Source organism: Cebus imitator, unplaced genomic scaffold (assembly GCF_001604975.1).
Source record: "Cebus imitator isolate Cc_AM_T3 unplaced genomic scaffold, Cebus_imitator-1.0 Scaffold216, whole genome shotgun sequence".
Classification (NCBI taxonomy): domain Eukaryota; kingdom Metazoa; phylum Chordata; class Mammalia; order Primates; family Cebidae; genus Cebus; species Cebus imitator.
In genome coordinates, this window is record NW_016107531.1 from 1006431 (window position 1) to 1027747 (window position 21317).

General features: G+C 56.7%; 3 protein-coding genes across 14 annotated transcripts in view; 1 reads left to right on the forward strand and 2 right to left on the reverse strand.

The window, feature by feature from the left end:
* Positions 1-8965, reverse strand: part of TTC16 (tetratricopeptide repeat domain 16) — a 15266-nt gene extending 6301 nt beyond the window's left edge. For 3 of the 5 annotated variants that reach the window (XM_037745904.1, XM_017549068.2, XM_037745905.1), the window contains exons 1-9: positions 8853-8965; positions 8000-8172; positions 7592-7682; positions 7247-7390; positions 5109-5209; positions 4891-5020; positions 1916-2130; positions 884-1128; positions 356-497 (exon numbers count right to left, since the gene is read on the reverse strand). In XM_037745904.1, the coding sequence (XP_037601832.1) occupies positions 356-497; positions 884-1128; positions 1916-2130; positions 4891-5020; positions 5109-5209; positions 7247-7390; positions 7592-7682; positions 8000-8172; positions 8853-8870 (1259 nt within the window). In that variant the 5' untranslated portion in view covers positions 8871-8965. Of the gene's footprint in view, positions 1-355; positions 498-883; positions 1129-1915; positions 2131-4890; positions 5021-5108; positions 5210-7246; positions 7391-7591; positions 8173-8852 lie in introns of those variants that run through there. The other 2 variants (XM_017549069.2, XM_017549070.2) reach the window with 2 other exon arrangements.
* Positions 8057-12594, forward strand: PTRH1 (peptidyl-tRNA hydrolase 1 homolog). 8 transcript variants are annotated; one of them, XR_005203468.1, is made up of 6 exons: positions 9023-9479; positions 9827-10046; positions 10313-10412; positions 10591-10636; positions 10733-10993; positions 12382-12470. XR_005203468.1 is itself a non-coding variant. In XM_017549078.2 (6 exons), exons 1-6 carry the CDS (start codon positions 9342-9344, stop codon positions 12558-12560), a joined length of 831 nt encoding a protein of 276 aa, XP_017404567.1. In that variant the 5' UTR covers positions 9023-9341; the 3' UTR covers positions 12561-12594. The 8 variants fall into 8 exon arrangements, 7 of the variants coding, with proteins under 7 accessions (XP_017404568.1, XP_017404567.1, XP_017404569.1 ...); XM_017549078.2 differs by having other exon boundaries at positions 10733-10880; positions 12382-12594; XM_017549080.2 differs by having other exon boundaries at positions 9023-9311; positions 10733-10880; positions 12382-12594.
* CFAP157 (cilia and flagella associated protein 157) lies at positions 11106-17947 on the reverse strand. The gene is made up of 9 exons (XM_037745909.1): positions 17742-17947; positions 15212-15483; positions 14140-14293; positions 13450-13717; positions 12988-13118; positions 12588-12738; positions 12082-12248; positions 11808-11994; positions 11106-11177 (listed from the first exon to the last, which is right to left on the reverse strand). The coding sequence occupies exons 1-9, from the start codon at positions 17903-17905 to the stop codon at positions 11106-11108; spliced, it is 1566 nt and encodes a 521-aa protein (XP_037601837.1). The 5' UTR covers positions 17906-17947.
* Positions 17948-21317: the final 3370 nt, after the last annotated feature.

Below are 21317 nucleotides of genomic sequence, written 5' to 3' on the forward strand. Positions count from 1 at the left end.
AGTGCAGTGGCACAATCTCAGCTCACTGCAACCTCCACCTCCCAGGTTCAATCAACTCCCCTGCCTCAGCCTCCTGAGTAGCTGGGATTACAAAGTGCACATCACCACACCAGGCTAAGTTTTTTATATTTTTAGTAAAGACGAGGTTTCACCATGTTGGCCAGACTGGCCTCGAACCCCTGACTTCAGGCAATCCGCCCGCCTCTGTCTTCCAAAGTGCTGAGATTACAGACGAGAGCCCCACTCCCATCCTAGAGAAGCATCTTGATTGACCCAGGGATCCCAGCAGTTGGCCTCCTGCCCGCCCCGCCCCCAGGCCTGCCCCGCCCACCGTGGGGGCCCGAAGCCCACGCACCTGCGCCTCTGCTCGCAGAAGCCCATCTTCTCCTGCAGCAGGCCCATGCGCGTGTTGGCGCCCTCGTCCTGAGGGCTCAGGGCCAGTGCCTGCTGGTAGTCCGCCTCGGCAAAGGCCAGGTTGCCCAGCTGGAAGAAGCAATCTAGGGTCCGGGGGCGGGGGTGAGTGGATCCCAACTCCCAGTGCCCGGGAGCCCCACAACCCAGCCGGCTCCAGCCTGGGGAGCGGGGCCTCAAACTGGTGGCTGATAACCCCCACAGGCGGTCGCGGTCCCAGTCCCCTCTAGTTTTCTGGGCGTCTGGGCACTGTTTCCCCAGCTGCCTGTTTTGAGCATTTTAAAGAGTCTAGAGCCAGTCTGTCTAAGGCAGCATTTCCCAGAGTGTGTTCCTGAGATACTATTACGTTTCCTCTTCCCTCCCTTCCCTCCTCTCTCCCTTCCTCCCTGCCCCAGGGGTCTCCAGTGCCCAGTGAGGTCTTAGAGTTGCTGAGGCTCCCCTGTCCCCACCCCCTGCCCTGGCCGCTGCGCACCGCCCCGGTTGATGTAGAGCCCTTTCTCCTGCTGCTCGTCCCGGAGGGCCTTGTTGAGCAGCAGCACACCCTCCTGGTAGGCGCCCTGCCTGTAGCAGTGCACGGCAAAGTCATTGTAGGTCAGCAGCAGCTGGCGTTGTGCCTGCTGCACCATGTCCTCCTGGTCCTCGGTCGCCATGTCCAGCGTCCTCAGGAAGTCCTCCACTGCCCCATCAAACTCCTGGAGCCGACGGTACAGGATGCCCCTATGGGGGAGGGCGTGGCAGATGGCAGAGGGACATGAGGGCCAGTGCACCCCTACTGCCTGGCAAGTGGCCAGATGAGGCACTGTGGCTCTGGGCCTCCTTACCCATGGAGGCCATGGGGATCTCCACCTCATTTGCTTGGTTTGTCCTGTGGGGCCAGCTCTTCACTGCTACTCAGATAACCCACTAGGCACTGATCATTTTATTTTTTGCAAAAATAGCTTGTCTCTTTGGGAGCCAGGTGTATGCCAGCCTCCACACTAAAGCATCTTGTACAAGAAACAGGTGTTTTACCACCACGGTTTAGATGGGTTAATCGGCCCCAAATCACAGTGGCCTGTCATGTCACTGAATCACTTGTGGGATGCTGAAGCCCAGCCCCTTGGCATAGGGAGAAGTTGCCTGGGGGGACCAGCCCCTGGAGTCACTCCTGCCAGGGCAGCGGTGCCCCCTCCTGAAATCCAGCAGGATGTGGTAAGTTCCCGGGGAAGAAACTCAAACCTAAGTCTCATCCACTGAGCGGGGCTCGGGTCCCAGCGTGAACTGCTCGGCAGGCTGGGGCTGTGGGATTCTTGGGGTTACTGGGACGTTGTTGCCATCCCTCTTCCAGCAGTAACAGAGACCACCTCTGTGATGCCTTAACCCAGTAGGAAGTAGGGAAAGATTGTTAGGGGCTAACTGGGGAAACTGAGGCCTAGAAAGGGTCAGGGACTCTCCTTAAACCACATAGCAAGTCTGCGGCCTGGCAGGGCCTGGGAGCCAAGGCCCGTGCCTCCCCATGCAGTACCGGAAGAGGAAGAGACTGGGGTCCAGAGGGCTGTTGTCGATGGCAGAATTGATGCGCTGCAGCGCATGCTGCAGCCTGCCCTGCACGGCCAGGATCCCTGCGTCTTGGCGCTCCTGCTGTGCCTGGGCCACCATCTTCTGGAGCAGCATTCTGGCCTGCGAGTGCCTGGGAGTCAACAGCAAGGCGTGGTGCAAATCCCGGTAGCAGAGGTGGGGCTGCAGGAGGCCAGGGGGTGGCATCAGGGCACAGCGGGGGGGCTGAGCCGACGCCTGTCCTGCTGTATGGGACCTAGAGGCATTTCTCTGGCAGGGTGGTATCACACCATGCCTCCTCCATGCCCCCCACATCGCTCCATGTTCCACCCTTTCTGCCTCTTGAAGGACATGGAGCATGGTAGGGAAATTCCATCGCAGGCCCCATGCCAGCTGGTCCTTTCCAGATGTGACTTCGGGTGAGCCAGCTTAGCCCCAGTGGTTTCTGCAGATGCTGACTCCTTGTCAGGCCTCTGTAAAGCCCACTCAAGGTGGGGGGTTGTGTCCCCATCTGCTCCCCTGCACTTCCTCTTCCCCTCCCTGAACTTTGAGCCCAAGACCACTCCGCCCAAGCCCAGATTCAGGCCTGGGTACAGCAGAAACTCCCCCAGCAAGTCTCTGGCGAAGCTCAGCCAGGCAACAGGCAATGCTCTGTCCCCTACAGGGTGACTGGCTGGAAGGTGAACAGGTGTGGACAGCAGGTACGGGTGGATGTCGGGAGGGAAATGGCAGGAGCTAGGGGCAGGACTTTGGTACAGGCAGCCTTGGGCTCTAGGCAGTGCCCCTAGGAACAGGCTGTGTGACCTTGGACAAGTCACCCCGGGCTGGTTCTTCCTCTATGAAGAGGACAGTATGTCTCTATCCTGAAGGGTTGAAGCGCAGAGTGCTGAGAATGCGCCTACGCACAGCAGGGGCTCAAATCACAACAGTCACCAATAATTATCAGTAATTACTAGTCTCAGCAGCGTGGTGGCTCATGCCTATAATCCCAGCATGTGGGAAGACCAAGGCAGGGGGGGATCACTTGAGGTCAGGAGATTGAGACCAGCCTGGCCAACATGGTGAAACCCCATCTCTACTAAAAAATACAAAAATTAGTGGGTTGTGGTGGCGAGCGCCTTTAGTCCTAGCTACTTGGGAGGCTGAGAAGGAGAACTGCTTGAACCCAGGAGGTGGAGGTTGCAGTGAGCTGAAATTGCGCCACTGCACTCCAGCCTGGCTCCTGGCGACAGAGCGAGACTCTGTCTTAAAATATATATATACACAAAAATTAGTTGGGCGTGGTGGCGGGCACTTGTATTCCCAGTACTCAGGAGGCTGAGGCAGGAGAATACTTGAACCCAGGAGGCAGAGGTTGCAGTTAGCTGAGATCACACCACCGCACTCCAGCCTAGACGACAGAGTGAGACTACGTATCAGAAAAAAAATTATGAGTCTCACGCCACTGAATCACTTGTGGAACACTGCAGTTCAACCTGCGGCACAGGGAGAAGTTGCCAGGGTGGACCTCGCTCCCTGGAGTCACTCCTGCCAGGGTGGCGGCACTCCCTACTGTAAGGCAGGCTGGCATTTCAGCTGCACCCAGGATGTCCTGCCTGGAGAATGAGGTCAGCCCAGCCCAGCCCACCCACCTACCTGCTCCTCCCATCCTAGCTTCCCAGCTCCCCATCCACCCAGGCCAAGCCAGAACACTGGGCACTCTTCTGGATCCTTCCTTTTCCTTCAAGCCCTCTGCCAAGCCAGACTCTGGCCCTGCCTTCTGAAGGGCAGTGGGACTTGCCCCTCCTCGCCCCCCTCAGGACCACCTTTCCCTCAACCTCACCCCACCCTGCAATGGTGCCCAGCCTCCTCCTCGGGCTCTGGGCTCCAGGCCTCCCCCTGACCCACACTCGCTGCAAATACCAGAATGATCTTCCTAAAGCTCCCTGCCCTGGGGACACCTGGGGGAGGCTCCCACTGCCTCCAGGGAGACCTCTCATCCCTGCCCTCCTCTCCGTGCTGCCCAGCACCCCCTCTGCCTCCTCCCTCATGACCCCAAGTTTCTCTTGCTTCCAAGCTGTTCCCTGGACTGTCTGTCTCTGTGCCCAGCCCAGGCTGTGCGGGTGGTCAGGGGTAGGGATGGTTCATTCAGGCAAACAGGAGAAAAGAAAGGGTGGAGGAAGAGGAGAAGGAAGGAGAGGAGGAAGGGAGGAAGAAGGAAGAAGGGAAGAAGCAGGGAGGGAGGGAGAAAGGGAGGAAGAGAGGAAGGGGGAGGAAGGGAGAAGGAGGGAGAAAGGGGGAAGGGAGGAGGGAGGAAAGGAGGAGGGAGGAAGGGAGAAAAGGGGAAAGGAAGGGAGAAAAGGGGGGAAGGGAGATGGGGGAAGGGAGGGAGGAAGGGAGAAAGGGGGAAGGGAGGAATGGGGAGGAATGGAAGAGGGAGAACAGAGGAGGGAGGAAGGGGAGAGGGAGGAAGAGAGGAATGGAGAAGAGAGGAATGGAGAAGGGAGGAAGGGGGAAGAGAGGAGGGAGGAAAGGAGGCGGAAGGGGCAAGCGGGGCGGGGAGAAAGGGCTACTTCATGTTAGGTGCCCTGAGTGCCCCCGTGTGTGGCTTCACAGCATCGTGGCTAAATTCTTCATAGTATACTCATCTGCCCAGGGACATCTCCCCCAGGCTGTGAGCTCCATTCCAACATGGATGGCATGAGTCTCTCATCCTTTGCTTCCCATGGGGTGCAGCACAGGCTTGGCACAGAGTCAGGGCAGAGCAACTGTAGAACAAGGACCTGGCCTGGCAGCCGAGTTGTCCAGGCCAGCGTGGTCCTCTTCCCAGGAAGGACAGCGCCCACTGCACTGTGGGATAGGGCTTCTGGGCTGGCTGACAGTCTTGCCTCCTCCTGTAATCTTGGGGCACACTGAGGACTCCCAGGTTGGGGTGCACGCTCCTGCCCACCCTTCCTGCTGTACCTTCTGGAGTAAGTTGTAGAGTCTGGCCCGGAGGATGTAGATGTCAGCATTGGTGGTGTCCTGCTTCAGCTCCTCGGTGACAAGTGAGAGGCAGTCCTGATGCCGCTGGAGGGCCAGGAGGCAGGCCATGCTGAGGGCAGAGGGCACAGGGTGCTCTGTTTCCTTGGTGGGGCAGCAGGAAGCGTCTGCTGGGAGAAGGGGCTGGCAAGGGCACTCACCATCGGTAACGGAAGTGTGGTTTCTCGGGCTGGAGCTCAGCAGCATGTGAGAAGACACCCAGGGCACCCAGGAAGGCACACTGCTCAAAAAGGCATTGCCCCTAGGGACACAGGGGACAGTCAATTCTGCTTGTCAGCCCAGCCCAGCTGTACCCCCCATTGACAGCAGAAAGCACTGAGGTGGGAGGGAGAGAGGCAAGGACAGAGCCTTGTAGATCTGGGAGAGACTTGAAGAGGCAGAGATACAGAGACAGAGAGGGAGAGAGATACAGAGACAGAGAGGGAGAGAGACACAGAGACAGAGAGGGAGAGAGATACAGACCTGGGGAAAGACAGCAAGAGACAGGGGGCAAGATACAGGAATACAGAGATTCAGGAACAAAGAGAAATCGAGAAAACTCAGATGGCTGGGCCAGGCATGGTGGCTCACACCTGTAATCCCATCCCAGCACTTTGGGAGACGGAGGCAGGTGGATCACTTGAGGCCAGGAGTTTGAGACCAGTCTGGCCAACATGGTGAAACCTCGTCTCTACTAAAAATACAAAAATTAGACAGGCGTGTTAGTGCATGCCTGTAATCCTAGCTGCTTTGGAGGCTGAGGCACGAGAATCTCTTGAACCTGGGAGGCTGAGGTTGCAGTGAGCCGAGATCATGCCACTGCCCTCCAGCCTGGGCAGCAGAGTGAGACTCCATTTCAAAAAAAAAAAAAAAAAGAAAACTCAAATGGCAGAAAGACCAGCAGAACTAACAGGAACAGGCTCCCTGGACCTGGGCCCTGGTTGCCGAGCTTTGTGCTAAGAACTTGAACTTGTTTTCTCACTTGCAGTAGCATGCTTTTTTAAGTCGGAGTTTTGCTCTGTTCCCCAGGCTGGAGTGCAGTGGTGTGATCTCAGCTCACGGCAATCTCCGCCTCCCGGGTTCAAGCAATTCTCTGCCTCAGCCTCTAGAGTAGCTGGGATTACAGGCACACGCCACCACTCCTGGCTAAATATTTGGTATTTTTAGTAGAGACGGAGTTTCACCACGTTGGTCAGGCTGGTCTTGAACTCCTGACCTTGTGATTCACCTGCCTTGGCCCCCCAAAGTGCTGGGATTACAGGCGTGAGCCACTGCGACCGGCCGGCATGCTTCTCTTATGGATAAAGGAACTGAGGCTGAGAGAGGTGAAGTGACTTGTACAAGAGCACACAGTAAGTGGCAGTGTAAGACACAGGCCCCCAACAGACAGATTCAGCACACGGTCTGAGGGCCCCAAATGTTTCTTTTTAAGAACTGAATATTTTTTTACATAAACAAAAGACATCAACCCGGTGCGGTGGCTCAAACCTATAATCCCAGCACTTCAAGAGGCGGAAGTGGGCGGAGCACTTAAGGTCAGGAGTTGGAGACCAGCCTGGCCAACATGGTGAAAACCCATCTCTACTAAAAATACAAAAATTAGCTGGGCATGGTGGTGCACTTCTGTAATCCCAGCTACTTGGGAGGCTGAGGCACGAGAATCATTTGAACCCGGGAGGTGGAGGTTGCAGTGAGCTGAGATCGTGCCACTGCCCTCCAGCCTTGGCAACAGAGCAAGACTCTGTGTCAAAAAAAANAAAAAAAAAAAAAAAAAAAGACATCAAGGCTGTCAAAATGGAAGAAAACAAGACTTTGTTGGTGTTTTATAGTTTAATATTGTTTTTACTTTGAAATACACTTGGGGGTCACTGTGACCTTTTTAGTGCTTGGAGCCTGGGGACTCTAGATCTGTGCTGTCTATAGCATTGTGTAGCTATACGCATTTACATTAATTAAAATAAAAATAGATATAAAATTCAGTTCTTTAGTCACACTTGCCACGTTTCAAGGGCTCAACCGTTCCACGTGGCAGGTGGCTAGCATATTGGACAGTGCCATGTAGATCACTGTTGTTATTGCAGAAAGCCCGATTGGGCAGTGCTGCCAAACTTGAGCCAAGCCTGGCAGTAAACCAGCCTGGGAGGTCAGAGGGGCAGCAGGTGGGGACTCAGACCCAGGGACAAGGAGGAACCCAAGGAGACAGAGCTGGGCCCAGGAGCCAGGAGAGCCCCCCACAGCGGGAGGGAGAGCCAGTGGTGTGAGGCGGGTGCCCCGCATGGGCCTGGGTGGCCCCAGGCACCTGCAGGTAGAGCACAAAGGTGAGGCGTTCCAGGTGCTTGCTGTTGTCCTGCTGTAAAGAGTAGGCCCTTCGCAAGTTCTGGGCGGCCGAGGAGAAGTCACAGAGCTGGAGGTAGGCTTCAGCCCGCAAGGCGTAGAAGTCCACCTGAGGGTGAGAGGACCCAGGCCGCTGGATCTTCCCCACCATCTGCCCCTGGAGGGTAGGGGAAAGTCTCTGTCCCCCTGAGGCTAGACACCCAATTTCCATCAGGGACTTGGTGGTCCTGAGAGGAGGGATCTGGCAGGTGCAACAGGGTTTCGAGGCATGTTTCATAACTGCCTGTGCCCACCCAGGTCTGCCTCTCACCAGCTGCGGTTCCAGGTGGAGTGCGCGGGAGAAGAACAGCACGGCTGTCTCCCAGTCTGCCTGCTCCAAGCACTGCTGGCCTCTGGAGTAGCTGTGGGGGAAGCGGGGACAGGCAGAGGGTTGGCCTTGACTGTGGACTAGCCCAGGGCATAGGGCTGGGGTGGGAGTTGGGGGAGACAGGGGAGCTGGGTGGAGAGGCAGAAGGAGTACACAGAAGCCCAGGGAGGGCAGGCTGATGTTCCTGGAGTCCAGCCAGGCCACCAGTCTCTTATCCACTGAGGCAGAAGAGACCCGTTAGACAGTTGAGTTCACTGAGGCCCAAAGAGAGTCAGTGGCTCAAGGCTGCATGGTATGTGAATGGCTGTGCCGGGCAAGAACCTGGGATCCCAAAGCAAGGTAGTCACTCACTATTCCCTGACTTTGAGGGGCACTGTTGACCCCGTAACCTGTGGTTTTACTTCACAGATGCTTTGGAACACCTGGCTGGTCCCAAAGATGCGCTGCAGGACCCCTTTGGGGGCTGGAATCACCCATGGTTTTGGGATGTCCTGTGACGGGGCCTGATCAACCTTCAAGGCATCCTAGAACAGAAGGATGGCAAGCTGGAGCAGGCCCCAGAGACGACCCCCACCCACTGACACTCCCCAACATTCTCCAGGGAGGGAGGAGGGGCGGAAGTGAGGCCTGGAAGGAGGCACTCTCATTGTGGGGGGGGGGGTCGGGTGGTGCTCCTAACCCCATTCCCCTTAGAAGATGCTAAGGGGTCCTCTCCAGCCCTGCCTTTCTCCCTCTCCTGTGGTCAAGGTCAGGGATCAGGGTCCTCACGCGTACAACACCATCTGCTCTCCTCGGGCCTTCCCAGCTCCCACCTCCGGCTACTGACACCCCAAGCTCTGAGGTCTCCAGCTCAGGTCCGGTCCCAAGTCTCAGGCCTTGGAGGTCCTAGAGCCTCTTGGATACCCTTAATTACCCTCACTCCAGCAGGCCACACCGAGCACCTCATCTGACTTCTGCCCCAGGCTCTCCCACCTTGGTGAGGTCACTTCCCCGCCAGCCACCCAAGCCGGAGACATCCTTCCCAGCAGCTGCCGAGTCTTACAACGATCTCTCACATCCCTGATTTTTGGCAAGGCGGCCAGGGCCTTCCCTGAATCGCACTGCTGCTCCTGCCCCTTCTGGCCTTCACCCTTTCCTGCGAATCCGGCCTCGGTGTCTCTGCCTGGCCCTCTGCCTTTGCTTTAGTCTTCTCCCCAGCCCGCACCTTGTCGGAATCTGTCATGAGGCCCCTTCCAAGAGGATCCCGAGACCTCTGCCCACTTCTTCGCGGCCCCGGGCCCCGACGTTGCTAGGCACCATCACCAGGACGCCCACAGGCCCCGCCCCTCTGGCCACGCCCCCGGGAACCAAGTCTTTTGAGCCGGAAGTGGGTAGAAAACTTTTATTAGCTGGGGAGGTTGAGGCCTACAATGGAGAAAGGACTTGCCGGACTTCCGCCGCAAGGCAGGGCCATAGCAGGGGTCATAACGAGGCTTCCGCCTCCCAACCGAACATCAAGCAAGAGCTCCGAGCGTCCCACACAAACCCCGTGGGGACACTGTGACGCCGCGCCACGGAAGGCCTCTGGGCTGGGGGAGACGGACACCGCCTCGCCGCTTCCGCCCGTCAGGACCAAGGCGGCCACGCAGCCCGGCCCGGATTGGACGCTGGCGGTTGACGCCAGGTAGGTGGCAACGCGATTGGCTGTGGACTTATGACGTCAGGGCCCGGTGTCCGGGCTGTGAATGGGGGCAGCATGAGGCCGCACGGCCTTTTGCTCTCCGGACAGCGGCTGAATCGGGCCATGAGCCGGTGCGTTTTGGAGCCTCGGCCCCCGGGGAAGCGGTGGATGGTGAGTGGCGTGGGGCGGCCACGTATGGGCTCCCGGACCCTAACTTCAGTTCGGCCATTATGTCCCGGGCCGAGTGCCTCCAAATTGCTGCTCTGTTTTCTTAACTGGTGAGTCCAGGGCTCGACGGACTCCAAACTTCCAGAAGCTCCGCTCCTGCACTAGGGCGCCCTGCCTGCCCAGCCTACTGGAGTCCTCGGGAGTGGAGCGTCTGGGCCCCCTCTCCGCGCCCTTTCCCCACTGCAGCGCTGCTCTGCGTTTCCGCCCCTCTGCTTTGGGGCCCATGGGACGCTGTGAGATAGTGGGTGGCTAGAGTTGTCGGGCCTCAGTTTCCCTGGTGCTGCCTGCAGGTAGCTGGCCTGGGGAATCCCGGATTGCCCGGCACGCGACACAGCGTGGGCATGGCGGTCCTGGGGCAGCTGGCGCGGCGGTTGGGTGTGGCGGAGAGTTGGACGCGCGACCGGCACTGTGTCGCGGACCTCGCTCTGGCCCTGCTCGGGGATGCTCAGCTGGTCCTGCTCCGGCCACGGCGGCTTATGAACGCCAACGGGCGCAGCGTGGCCCGGGCTGGTGAGTTTAGGGCGCCAGGAGTGGGTGGGCAGGCCGCGGGGGTGGGGGTGGGCGCGCAGGGGCCAGAGGGGGCCTGGCTGTGACAGATCCGCGGGTTCGCCTCCAAGTGCCTGTTGAGCTGCAGTTGCTACATGGCCTTGGGTACTTGTGGAGGCCTTAGTTTATATGTGAAGTGGGATTCGTTGTGCCCGCTCTTCATGGGAGTTGGGACGGTGCTCCTCTGGGCAGATGAGCAGTAACCAGGGATGCCATTTCCCTGTGCTAAGCTGAGCTGTTTGGGCTGACTGCCGAGGAAGTCTACCTGGTGCATGATGAGCTGGACAAGCCCCTGGGGAAACTGGCTCTGAAGCTGGGGGGCAGTGCCAGGTGAGGTCCTGAGATGGTCAGGGTTGGGACAGGGCTGCAGGCCTCCCAGCTGGGGTGGAGTAGGGGTGCTGACCTGGTCTCCACAGGAGATGGGCTGCTCTGACCCAGCTGGGGCAGGGAGGGGTAGAAGGATGCTGCCCCAGGGAGGCACTAACTGCCCCTCCCATATCCCTTGAAGGGGCCACAATGGAGTGCGGTCCTGCATTAGCTGTCTCAACTCCAATGTGAGTCTACCCTTCTGTCGTGCAACTGGGTGGGATGGGCCAGGGGTCCCCCAGCACCTCACCAAAGCTCCCTGGGCCTCTCTGGCTCTCCCACAGGCAATGCCAAGGCTGCGGGTGGGCATTGGGCGCCCGACACACGCTGAGGCGGTACAGGCCCATGTGCTGGGCTCCTTCTCCCCTGCTGAGCAGGAGCTGCTGCCTCTGTTGCTGGATCGAGCTGCCGACCTGATCTTGGACCACATCCGTGAGCGAAGCCAGGGGCCCTCACTGGGGCCCTGACACCAGTGGCCATGGCTGCCCTCCTGACTATGGTGCCCACAAACCAGCCTTGGTCACAGAGCTGCCACACCAGCCTTGGTATCTACTTTTTATACAGCTCTCCTTTAGACTGTTCCAGGCTGCCCACAGATTAAAGTGGGGGTGACTGTGGTTGGAATGGTCCATTTCTGGAGTCAGTTCTCTCCGTGTCCTATTTGGGACGTAGGGGAAATTCAGGAAGACTAAACTTTTTGAGCCTTTTTAGAGAACCAGGGGCATGGATCTGTAAGATTAAAGATACTGGCTTTGAGGCCAGGCTCGGTGGCTCACACCTGTAATGCAAGTCCTTTGGGAGGCAGAGGTGGGTGGATTGCTTGAGGTCAGGAGTTCGAGACCAGCCTGGCCAACATGGTGAAACCCCATCTCTACTAAAAATACAAAAATTAGCGAGGTGTGGTGACAGGCATCTATAATCCCAGCTACTTGGGAGGCTGAGGCAGGAGAAACTCTTGAACCTGGGAGGCAGAGGTTGCCGTGAGCTGAGATTGTGGCACTGCACTCCAACCCAGGGGAAAAGAAGGAAACTCCGTCTCAAAAAAAAAAAAAAAAAAAATAAAAAAAAAAAAAAAGATGCTAGCTTGGAAGCTAAGGCCTCTTCAGGGAGATCTCACTCTTCCCTTAGCGGTGGGGAGGGGACAACAGGATCCAGCCAGCCCTGCTCCCAGGGCAGGTGTGGGCATGCCTTGGCCCACTGAGACCCAGACACTCCTTTCTTCAGCCCATTTTACAGATGGGAAGGCTCAGAGAGGTCTGGTTACATCCCCAGGCCACACAGCTGTGGCCTGGCAGATCCTTCGTTTGTACCCAGGACTTGCTGCCACCTTGCTATCCCTGGGGCCCCTAGCACCCTCACCTCGTGACTGCTGTGTGCCCGGAAGGTCCCCACACGGGTGATATATGACAGCAGTCTGAGGTCCTGGGTGCTGGGTGGGATGCGGGCCTGGCGAGGTACCAGGCCTAGATCCCCCGGCCGGTAGGGTGTGATGTGAGAGAGCTTCGGCAGCAGAGACCCAGTCCTGGGCAGCTGGATGCTGGGCTGGCTGTGGGGAAGGGGCTGAGGGTCACAGAGACTTCGGCGAGCCTGGGTTTTGTCCCAGAGTGAGCTGAGCATGAGCTTGAAGGCTCACCTCTCCTTGGGTGGACCATGGGACTGTGACTCCTGGTGGGGACACATAGCCTTCTGGGATCTCAGGACCACAGTGGAGCCGAGCATGACCAGCAGTTGCTGCAGCATCTCCTTGTGCCACGGCTGGAACGTCACGTCTAATTCGCTGTCCTGTTCATCAGGGCGCATCTGTGGGTGAGGGTGGGGTGGCAGCAGGTCCACAGTGGCCCCAGTACCCATACTCCTCCAAGAAATTCCAACTTCAGTGCCCGTTTCCACAAAGTGTTCCCTGAATGTGGTGGGATACCCATTCTCCATTCAGGAAGACTGAGTCCCGAGACCTTTCAGAGCCTCAGAGAAGGAATCCACCTCCTCAGAAAAGGCCAGAATCAGCAAAGGACAGACTTTCTGGGAGGCTCTCAGGGAAGAGGGGCCTCTGACCCTGAGGCAGTCCCTTCTCTGCAAGCAGCTTCCATCTTGGGCTCACTCCCCTTCCCCTGACACCCTCCCTCCCTCCCTTCTGCTCACCTGCAGAATGCTCTGTAGGAAGGAGGTGGCCTGGGCCAGGGCCGCCTCCAGGCTGGCCCGAACCTTCTGCTCATCAGCCAGTTCCTGCACTAGCCTCCGCAAGTCCACCTGCCGCTGCTCCAGCTGCAGGCTCAGCTGGTCTCTCTGGCTCCTGGGCCCCAATGAGTCAACAGCGTTCCCCCTTCCCCAGGACTGGTGCCACCTGGGGCCAGGGGCCCTCCCATTTCTCTCCAAGCCCACAGGGACCCCCAGCCAGCCCCAAGCCTCAGCCGGTCTAGCAGTTTCCTCTAGAGAGAGGAAGTCACTGGCCCAGGTCGTGGGGTCAGAAAGAGCTGGGCTGGAGCTTGGCCCCAGCCTGCACCCGCCCCCTGCCGCCTGCCCCTCCTCAGGCTATACGCACGTCAGTGCCTGGTTGTCCACCTGCAGCTGCAAGACTGTCTGCTCCAACTGGCTCAGCAGGAGGCGCAGCTCCTTGGCCTCCTTGGTGCCCTGCTGCTGCTCCTGGCACTTCTTGGTCAGCATAAGGATGACCTGTGGGTGCGGGCAGGTGGCCATGCCCTCAGCCAGCCCTGTCCCCAGCTCCAGACACAGCCAGGCCTCATTGGCCCCACTGTGCAGAGCGGCCAGTGCTGCCGCTGGACAGAGCCCCAAGCTTTCCAGGGCTGTGCTCTGCTTATATAAGTTACAGGGGCTTTGAGTAAATAAATCCGGAGTTAGGCCCACTGCCCTTCAGCCCCCACTGGAGGCCCAGTCCTCTGTCCACTGCCTCCCTCTCTCCTGACTCGACTCCACCCCTGCAAGGCCCCTGGGGTCGCCTCCTGCCTTGCATGCAAACGCCCTGTGCTGAGGCCTGCAGGCACACCTTCTGGCAGCCAATTTTGTGCCTGGCCATGACCTTCTCCGTGTTCTCCAGCAGCTCCACCTGTTTGCACAGATAGTCCTGACTTCGCTTGAGCTGCTCATTCTCCTGCAGCAGCTGCGCGCCTTGCCGGGAGATCCTGGCGATCTGTAGGGTAATGCTGTTGTTCTCCGTGATGGCCCGTTTGGTTGTCTCCCACATCCGGTTTGTGGTCACCTTGCGGAACTCATTGGCCACGACGTTCACGCGTTGGATGATTTCTTTCCTCAGTCTGGCCAGAAAGACAGGAGGGGAGGGGGGCCGGACTGAGGAAAGAGTGGGCACAAGTCCTGGGCACACCCCTTTCCTTTGTGAGGTTTCCAGAGCCCCTAGGGGTGTGAAACACCTGCATGCCTTGGACCTTTGGAACTGGTACCATTTCAGTGTGCTCTCAACTATTAAATAAAAATTATTTAATCCCAATAAGTGGCAAATGGAAGCCCTGGGAGTCTCCAGTGCCAGCAAGAGGACTGCATCTGGGAGCTGATTCCTTTTCACACACCTCTCCATAATCACCAGCTGGGATTCCAAGGAGTAGCAGGTTGGGGAGGGGGGGTCAGTTACCCATCTAACCTCCCAGTTAGAAGCTGAGGCCTGAAGACTAGGATGTTCATGGCCCCAGGGGTGAAGGCTCCAGAGGCTCCGCTTGCCCACCTGTCCTTGTCCAGCACTGACTTCTTCTCCAGGTCGTACGCATAGTCCCTGAATTCATTCTCCTGCTTCTGCACCTGGTCCTCCAGCAATGTGAACTTGTCCATGATATCGTCTTTCTGCAGCCGGAACTCCTCCAGGGCTACCAGCTTCCCTCCTGGCCACCACAGGGCACAAGGCCCGATGAGGGGTTGCCTCAGAGGACAAGGCCTGGCGAGGGCCTTAAAGATGCCCCTTAGGCCCCTGTCCCTTCCTGTGTGCCCGGTGCCGTCTGACTCAGTGGGGCAGGTCTACCATCCCTTACCTGCCCTGCCTGGCCCTGCCACCTTTACTGCCTTCATCCGGGCTCCCTCCCTCTTCCCCTCCATGAATGTTATGAAGCTTTGTTCAGGTTCTGCCTCCTTCAAGAAGCCTCCCTTGATACTCTCATGAAAATAACAGTGACAACAGCAACTGCATTTTTTTTTTTTTTTTTTGAGACGGGATCTTGCTCTGTCACTCAGGCTGGAGTGCAGTGGCACAATCACAGCTCACTCAACCTCCCAGGCTCAAGAGATCCTCCCACCTCAGCCTCCCAAGTAGCTGGGACTACATACAGGCACCACCACACCTGGCTAATTTTTCTATTTTTTTGGTAGAGGTGGAGTCTCACTATGTTACCTAGGCTGGTCCCGAGTTCCTGGGCTCAAACAATCCTCCCGCCTTAGCCTCCTAAGCACAGGGTTTACAGGCATGGGCCGCCACACCTGGCCAGCAGCTGGACTGTATATATTCTCTGGGCCAGGTTCTAATGCCATCTGACATTTGAGCCTCACAACCCTTGCCAACTGGGGGACCTTGGTCACAACACTTCACCTTTTGAGGTGCGTCCTCATCTACAAACTGGTTGGGGGATGTTTCCAGCTTTGTAGGACTGCTGGGACAGTTAAGGAAGACAGTGTGTGCCAAGCAGCACGTGGCTATTCTCCCTGTTTCTCAGGTGAGAAACAGGGTCAGCAATAGAGCTGGGATGTGAGCCCTGTGTTCTGTCCCCGTCATGGGTGCCTGCAGGCTCACCAGCCAGTCCCCTCCTCACCAAGGGCGATATTCTCTGTGGTGAGCTGGTCCTTGGTCTCCTGGAACTCGTGGCGCACCTGGGCTAGCTGCGCCTCGAAGGCATCCTTCTCCATCTCCTTGGCCAGCTGCAGGTTCTGGAGCTGCTCGTTGAGGTCCGTGATCTCATCCACCTGCTGGTTGAGTGTGCGCTTGAGGAAGGCCACAATCTCCTTCTTGTTGTTGGCCAGCTGCTCGAACTCTTGGCGGAACAGCTTCTCCTGCACAGCCAGCTCATCCCACTTCCGCTGGTACCTGGGGCAGGGGCAGGGCAGTGGTCCAGGGGTCAGGCTGGGCAAGCCAGGCCTGCAGTGTAGCTGGACCCACTCCTGGACCCCTGTCCCGTAAAGCGGCACTTGAGATTCCTTGTGATGAGAATCCAGCCTAATCTCCCACTATTTCCCCTGATCTGGCAGTTATGACCAAAGCCAATGCCTGTGCTTAGCATGTTATTTTTATTATACCACTAGAATGTAAACTCCATGAGGGCAGGGCCTTGTTATGTTCAAGTTTGTCCCCAACACCTGTGCCTGGTACATAACCAGGTGTGCAATGTTTATTAAATTGTTACAACAACTTAAAAGAATGTAGGTACTGGCCAGCTGCAGTGGCTCACACCTATAATCACAGTACCTTAGGAGGCCGAGGCGGGCGGCTCATGAGATCAGGAGTTCAATGCTAGCCTGACCAAAATTGTGAAACCCTTTCTGTACTGAAACTACAAAAATTAGCTGGGCATGGTGGTGCGTGCCTGTAATTCCAGCTACTCAGTAGGCTGAGGCAGGAGAATCGCTTGAACCCGGGAGGTGGAGGTTGCAGTGAGCTGAGATTGTTCCACTGTACTCCAGCCTGGGTGACAAAGCAAGACTGTCTCAAAACATTTGTTAAATTAGCCAGGTGTGATGGTGCATGCCTGTAGTTCCAACTACTCAGGAGACTGAGGCAGGAGGATTGCTTGAGCTCAGGAATTNAAAAAAAAAAAAAAAAAAAATGTAGGTACTATGATGATTATAACTATTTGACAGATGAGAAAACTGAGGCTCAGAAGGATAAAGGAACTCTGAGTTTGTAAGTGGCAAAGCCAGGATTTGAACATGAGTCAGTTTGACCCCCAGAATCAAAGCTTTTAGCCACAATGCCGCCTGCTGTGGTCGGCCAGCTCTGCATGCCTGATAACTCTCCCACGCTTTCAAATCCCAAGTCTTTGTACCTGCCGTCTCCCTTATCTTTTTCCATCCAGTAACTCTAGTGGACCCTTCTTGGCCCTGAGCCACATTTGTAGCCCTGTCTTTGGTGCTCTCCTGTAAGTTGGCCCTTGTCCCACTGGGTGGTTGAAATCTAATAACATGCCCCTCTCCTTCACCTCTGTATTCTCAGAGCCTGACAGACCGCTTGGCAAATAGTAAGCACCCAATAACTCTGCTAAATACATTTTCCTTGAATACATTCTACCTGATGTCTCAGCTCAAGGGAAGTTTGTTAATTTTAATCAGCATCACATAACGAATTTACTGGTTTCCAATGAAATAACTGAAGATACTTGGAAAGTTGTTTTCCATCGTAATTTAGGTGACCAGCATCTTTCAAGTGGTGACTGCACACAGAGCACTTCAGGGCTGTGGCCTGAGAAAGCAGCCTTGCACAGGGGAGTCAGGAGGCCAGGGCTCCCATCCTGTTGCCTCCTATTCCCAGAAGTGACTTTCCTTCTCTAAGCCTCAGTCTCCCCCATCTGTGCAATGCGGATGACATTGGGACCTCTTTATTAAGACTTTTGTGAGGACTCTGCACCAGCACATGGCCCACCTGGCACCACCAGGGACTCAGCATTAGCTATGGTTACCCACAGCATCAGTCACCTGGGGAAGAGCTGCCCCCTGCTTGTCTTTTAAGGTCATCCTGAGATGGGCTGGTGCCTCATAACTGGGAGGAAATGTGAGAAAATGATGGGCAAATGAACATGGCTCTAAATGAAGAGTTCGAGGCTGTCCCCACCCCCACCATGTCACACACAAAATGTTCTACAGCAGAATGTCACAGCCATGGAGGAGGAATAAACCTTTCCCACTTACATTTGGGTAAACTGAGGCCCAGCGTGGAGAAACAATTGGGCTCATGTGCTGAGTGGGTCAGTGGAGCACAGGTGCCACTGCCAGGAAGCGGAAGTGGGGCCAGGGGTTCCCCCGCCTGCTGGAGGGCTGTTTCCACCCTTTCGTGAAGCTTGTGGTCCCACGGGGCAGGAGTGAGGCAGGGGAAAGCAGGGATTGCCTGGAGCAGGGCCACGAGTTAGCATCATGGGCCCAGGGTTCTCGGAGCTGGGAAGGTGGGGAAATCCATTTACCCTCAAACTCTTGAAACCTCCCAAAGGTACATATGAGGAAATGAGGCTGGGGTAGGGTGGGGTCTGGACATCCCATGGGAGACCAGAACACAGGCCTAGGGCCCCTTGGTCAAACCTGCCCTGGGCATGGGCTTCTGCCCCAGGGCACCAGACTCTTGGCCACCAGCCCACGCACCGGGCCAGCCGGTCCTCCAGGTCTCGGATCTGGATGTGGTAGAACTCCTTCACCTCCGTGGCCAGAGGTGCCTCCACAACCACCACAGGCTCCTTCTTGCCCACTTTCTTCTTCTTGACCTCAAGTTCCTTGCCTGCCTTACTCACACTCTTTTTGGGAGCCATGGCTGATGGCAGCCAGGGTTCCAGGCCCCAGGAAGCGGCCAGGTGGTTGCTAAGGAAGCTAGTCCCGTACATAGCAACAGGCTGAGGTAGTGAGACTGGGCTTAAAGGGACCCTGCCCTCTTCCTGTGGGTGCCAGTACCAGGTCCTGCTCCAAGGCAGATGGCATCATTGAGGCCCCAGGCCCAGGGGAGTCCTAGGCCATGGAAGGCAGGACCCCTGGCTCTCAGGGCAACCTTTTGGGCTTCTGGGGAGACCACTCTTTCCCTCTTGTGGAAATAAATGCTGTGTTTCGTTCGTGTGGGTCAGGGCCCTGGAAATCGCCATCCTCTCCTTTGTGCTGATCAGGAGGACAGCACTAACCCTGGGCACACAAAGCCTGTTCTGCAGCTTTGGTCTGGGGTGGCAGTGTCCTGGCATGGGTGCGGTAGGGGGTCCAGCTGGGTGTGGCCTTGGCTGGCAGCTGGGTGCCTCTATGAGCTCCAACCCCAGCCCCAATCTCAGCCAGCCAGGCCTGGGTGCCCGCCTGTGTTCCCCAACCAGCCCAGGCACTCCCTGGGACAATGGGGAGGTCCTCCCCATCCCTGTCTTCCCAGGGCTTGGCACTTAGCAAGGGATGGCTATAGCGCCACCCTGAAAAAGTCTGACAATAGCCAAGGTGGATGGCAGTGGTATTTCCGCAAGTGTGGTTTATTGTGAGTTGCAGGACTCTTGGGGTGGGGGCAGGAGGATGAGCAAGCCTTGGGGGCACTGTGAGGGGTCAGAAACACAGGGAGGTGGGGGCGTTTTTACTGTTGGTGATGAAAAAGCTCAGAGAAGTGATTGGTAGGTCCAAAGTAAGCTCACATTTGGGCTCTGTCTGACCTCCAGTGGGACCTTGGGCCAATGGCCTGAACCCTGCTCTGTGAAACAGCTTGTGAGACCTCATCTGTAAAGTTCCTGGTGCAGGGATGCTGGGGGCACTTAGTGAGTGGTGGCCCATGAAGCTCCCGGCCACTTTGTGTGGTGGGCAGGCAGCTACTAGAATTTCTGACACCTCTGGACCCCACCTGTGGTGGTCTGTCCTTCCCAGGGTGCCTGTTCCCTTCAGGCAGAGCAGCCCTGGGAGGGCAGAAATGTGTCTGGCAGAGGGAAGAGATGCCCATGCTTCTGCATAGGCCTCAGCCTGTGTGCACTCACAACAGCGAGGGAGCTGTGGCTGCCCCGTGCCGAGACCAGCTCAGCCATAGAGACCCCCCACCCAGCTGGCACTGAAGGCATTGAGAAGCAGACTCCCAGATAGAACAGAAAAGTGGGACTATCTAGGGGGCCAACAGCCTTCTGAGCCTAGAGCCTCGAGCAGACTCTGACCCACGTATTTATTCTCTCTGAACAGTGATTATTACTAACAAACAGGTGTTCTGTGTTTTCTCAAAAATAAACTAGGTAGGCAGCTGCTTTATTTTCTCAAAAATAAAGCAGGTAGGTGCCTGCTTACCACTGATCACAGACAAACCAGCAAGTATTCTCCACGAGGGAGCCCCGGGGGCAGGGTCACATATCCCATGCTTAAAGAATTGTTTTAACTGGTGTATGATATACATACACTGTTTTGCTACTTTAGAGTGCCCCAAGCAGTTTTCCACTGGCAGAGGGGAGGGGGGCTGCCAGGTTTTCCTTGCCATTGTTCTCAGCAAACAATGTGCTTTATCATACACTCAGCATTTCTCAACAGCCCAGGACTGCAGATGACACTGACACTGAGGCCTCGGGGGAAGAGGCCTGGCCCAGTGCCCTTCCAGCCCAACTCAATGCCCCTGCTCCTGCTGGACACTGCCCCTTCCCCACCTGAACAGCTGCTCCCGCAGGAGCCTAGGCGAGCAAAAATTCCCACGGTGCTCCCAGCTGATCCGGGGCCTCCCCATGCCTCCCCAGTTTCTACTCTCTTTTCCCCAGGGCCATTGCAAGGGATAGCTCTGAATTCCCAGCTTGATGGACCCACAGCCTCTCGGGCAGCCTGGCGCCCACAAAGGGTGTCAGCTTGGAGACCTGCCCTCCCCTTCCTCAGCACAAGGATGGCTTCATCAGCACCACGTGGCAAGAGGGATGAGCTGAACTTCCAGGTGGAGGCAGGGAGGGGAGGCTGTAGGCTGGAGGGAGAGGACTTTCTAGGACTTGGAGACTCTCCCCAAAGCTCCCTACTTTGGCCCATAGGTCGCTACTTGCCACAGGGGCACCTTCTCATGATCGCTTCTCCAGCAGCCTTCCGTAGTCTTCTGGGGACTGAGACTGATGGGCCTACAGCTACTGGAGCTGTGAGACACAAAGTCGTGCCAGAGCTGGGTCTCCTGAGAGGAGTCAGGCAGTGCACAAAGCCATGCGGACTGCATCCAGCCCAGGACTGGACAGTGGCCTGAGCCACTGTCACCTCTGGGAGGCTCTGGAGGGGAGAAACCTAGGCCCTAGGGAGGCAGGGAGGCCAGGCATCACTAAACATGCCCTTGGCCAGGTAGCACTGGTTCATACCTATAATCCCAGCACTTTGAGAGGCCAAAGTGGGAGGATCACTTAAAGCCAGGGGTTCATAGACCAGCCTGGGCAATATAGCAAGACCCCCATCTCTTAAAAACAAAGATAAACCAGGCATAGTGGTGCGTGCCTGTAGTCCCAGCTCCTCGGGAAGCTGAGGTGGGAGGATTGCTTGAGCCCAGGAGTTCGAGGCTGCATTGAGTTATGATCATGCCACATGGTCTCTGTTCAGGACGCCATCTGGTCTGAGTTAGGTACAGGCCAATAAAGGGGGCAGTTAATCTACAATAAGGTCAGTGATTGGGAGGGGGAGTTCTGGTCTCTGTCTTTCCTCATCATATATAGAACGGGAACAATGCGGTGGGAGGTTAAGCTCCAGTCTGAAGGAGAACTGCAAAACAGGCTGCGTGGCTCTCATCAGTCACCTCTCGGCTTAAGTGGTTTTGGGTTCCAACAGCTTTTACATTTTTTTTTTTTTTTTTTTTTTTTGAAACAGAGTCTCGTTCTGTCACCCAGGCTGGAGTGCAGTGGCATGACCTCTGCTCACTGCAACCTCTACCTCCTGGTTTTGAGTGATTCTCCTGCCTCAGCCTCCTGAGTAGCTGGGGACTACATGCACACGCCACCATGTCTGGCTAATTTTTATTTATTTATTTTTTTAGAGACGGGATTTCACTGTGTTGGCCAGGCTAGTCTTGAACTCCTGACCTTGTGATTCACTCACCTCCGCCTCCCAAAGTGCTGGGATTTTAGGCGTGAGCCACAGTGCCTGGCCCTAATTTTTTAAAATTTTTTGGTGGACATGGGGTTTCACCATGTTGCCCAAGCTGGTCTCGAACTCCTGACCTCAAGTGATCTGCCTGCCTTGGCCTTCCAGAGTCCTGGGAGTACAGGCAGTAGCCACCAC

Bases quoted from the DNA above. Each gene is read 5' to 3' on its own strand.
- PTRH1 (XM_017549078.2), top strand. From the start codon at position 9,342: ATGACGTCAGGGCCCGGTGTCCGGGCTGTGAATGGGGGCAGCATGAGG. The intron at 10,637-10,732 runs GTGAGTCTACCC...GCTCTCCCACAG, and splicing joins TTAGCTGTCTCAACTCCAAT to GCAATGCCAAGGCTGCGGGT. The intron at 10,881-12,381 runs GTGAGCGAAGCC...TTCTCCATTCAG, and splicing joins CCTGATCTTGGACCACATCC to GAAGACTGAGTCCCGAGACC.
- CFAP157 (XM_037745909.1), bottom strand. From the start codon at position 17,905: ATGGCTCCCAAAAAGAGTGTGAGTAAGGCAGGCAAGGAACTTGAGGTC. The intron at 12,249-12,587 runs GTGAGCAGAAGG...CCTCACCCACAG, and splicing joins TCCTACAGAGCATTCTGCAG to ATGCGCCCTGATGAACAGGA. The intron at 11,995-12,081 runs GTGAGCCTTCAA...CCTTCCCCACAG, and splicing joins CATGGTCCACCCAAGGAGAG to CCAGCCCAGCATCCAGCTGC.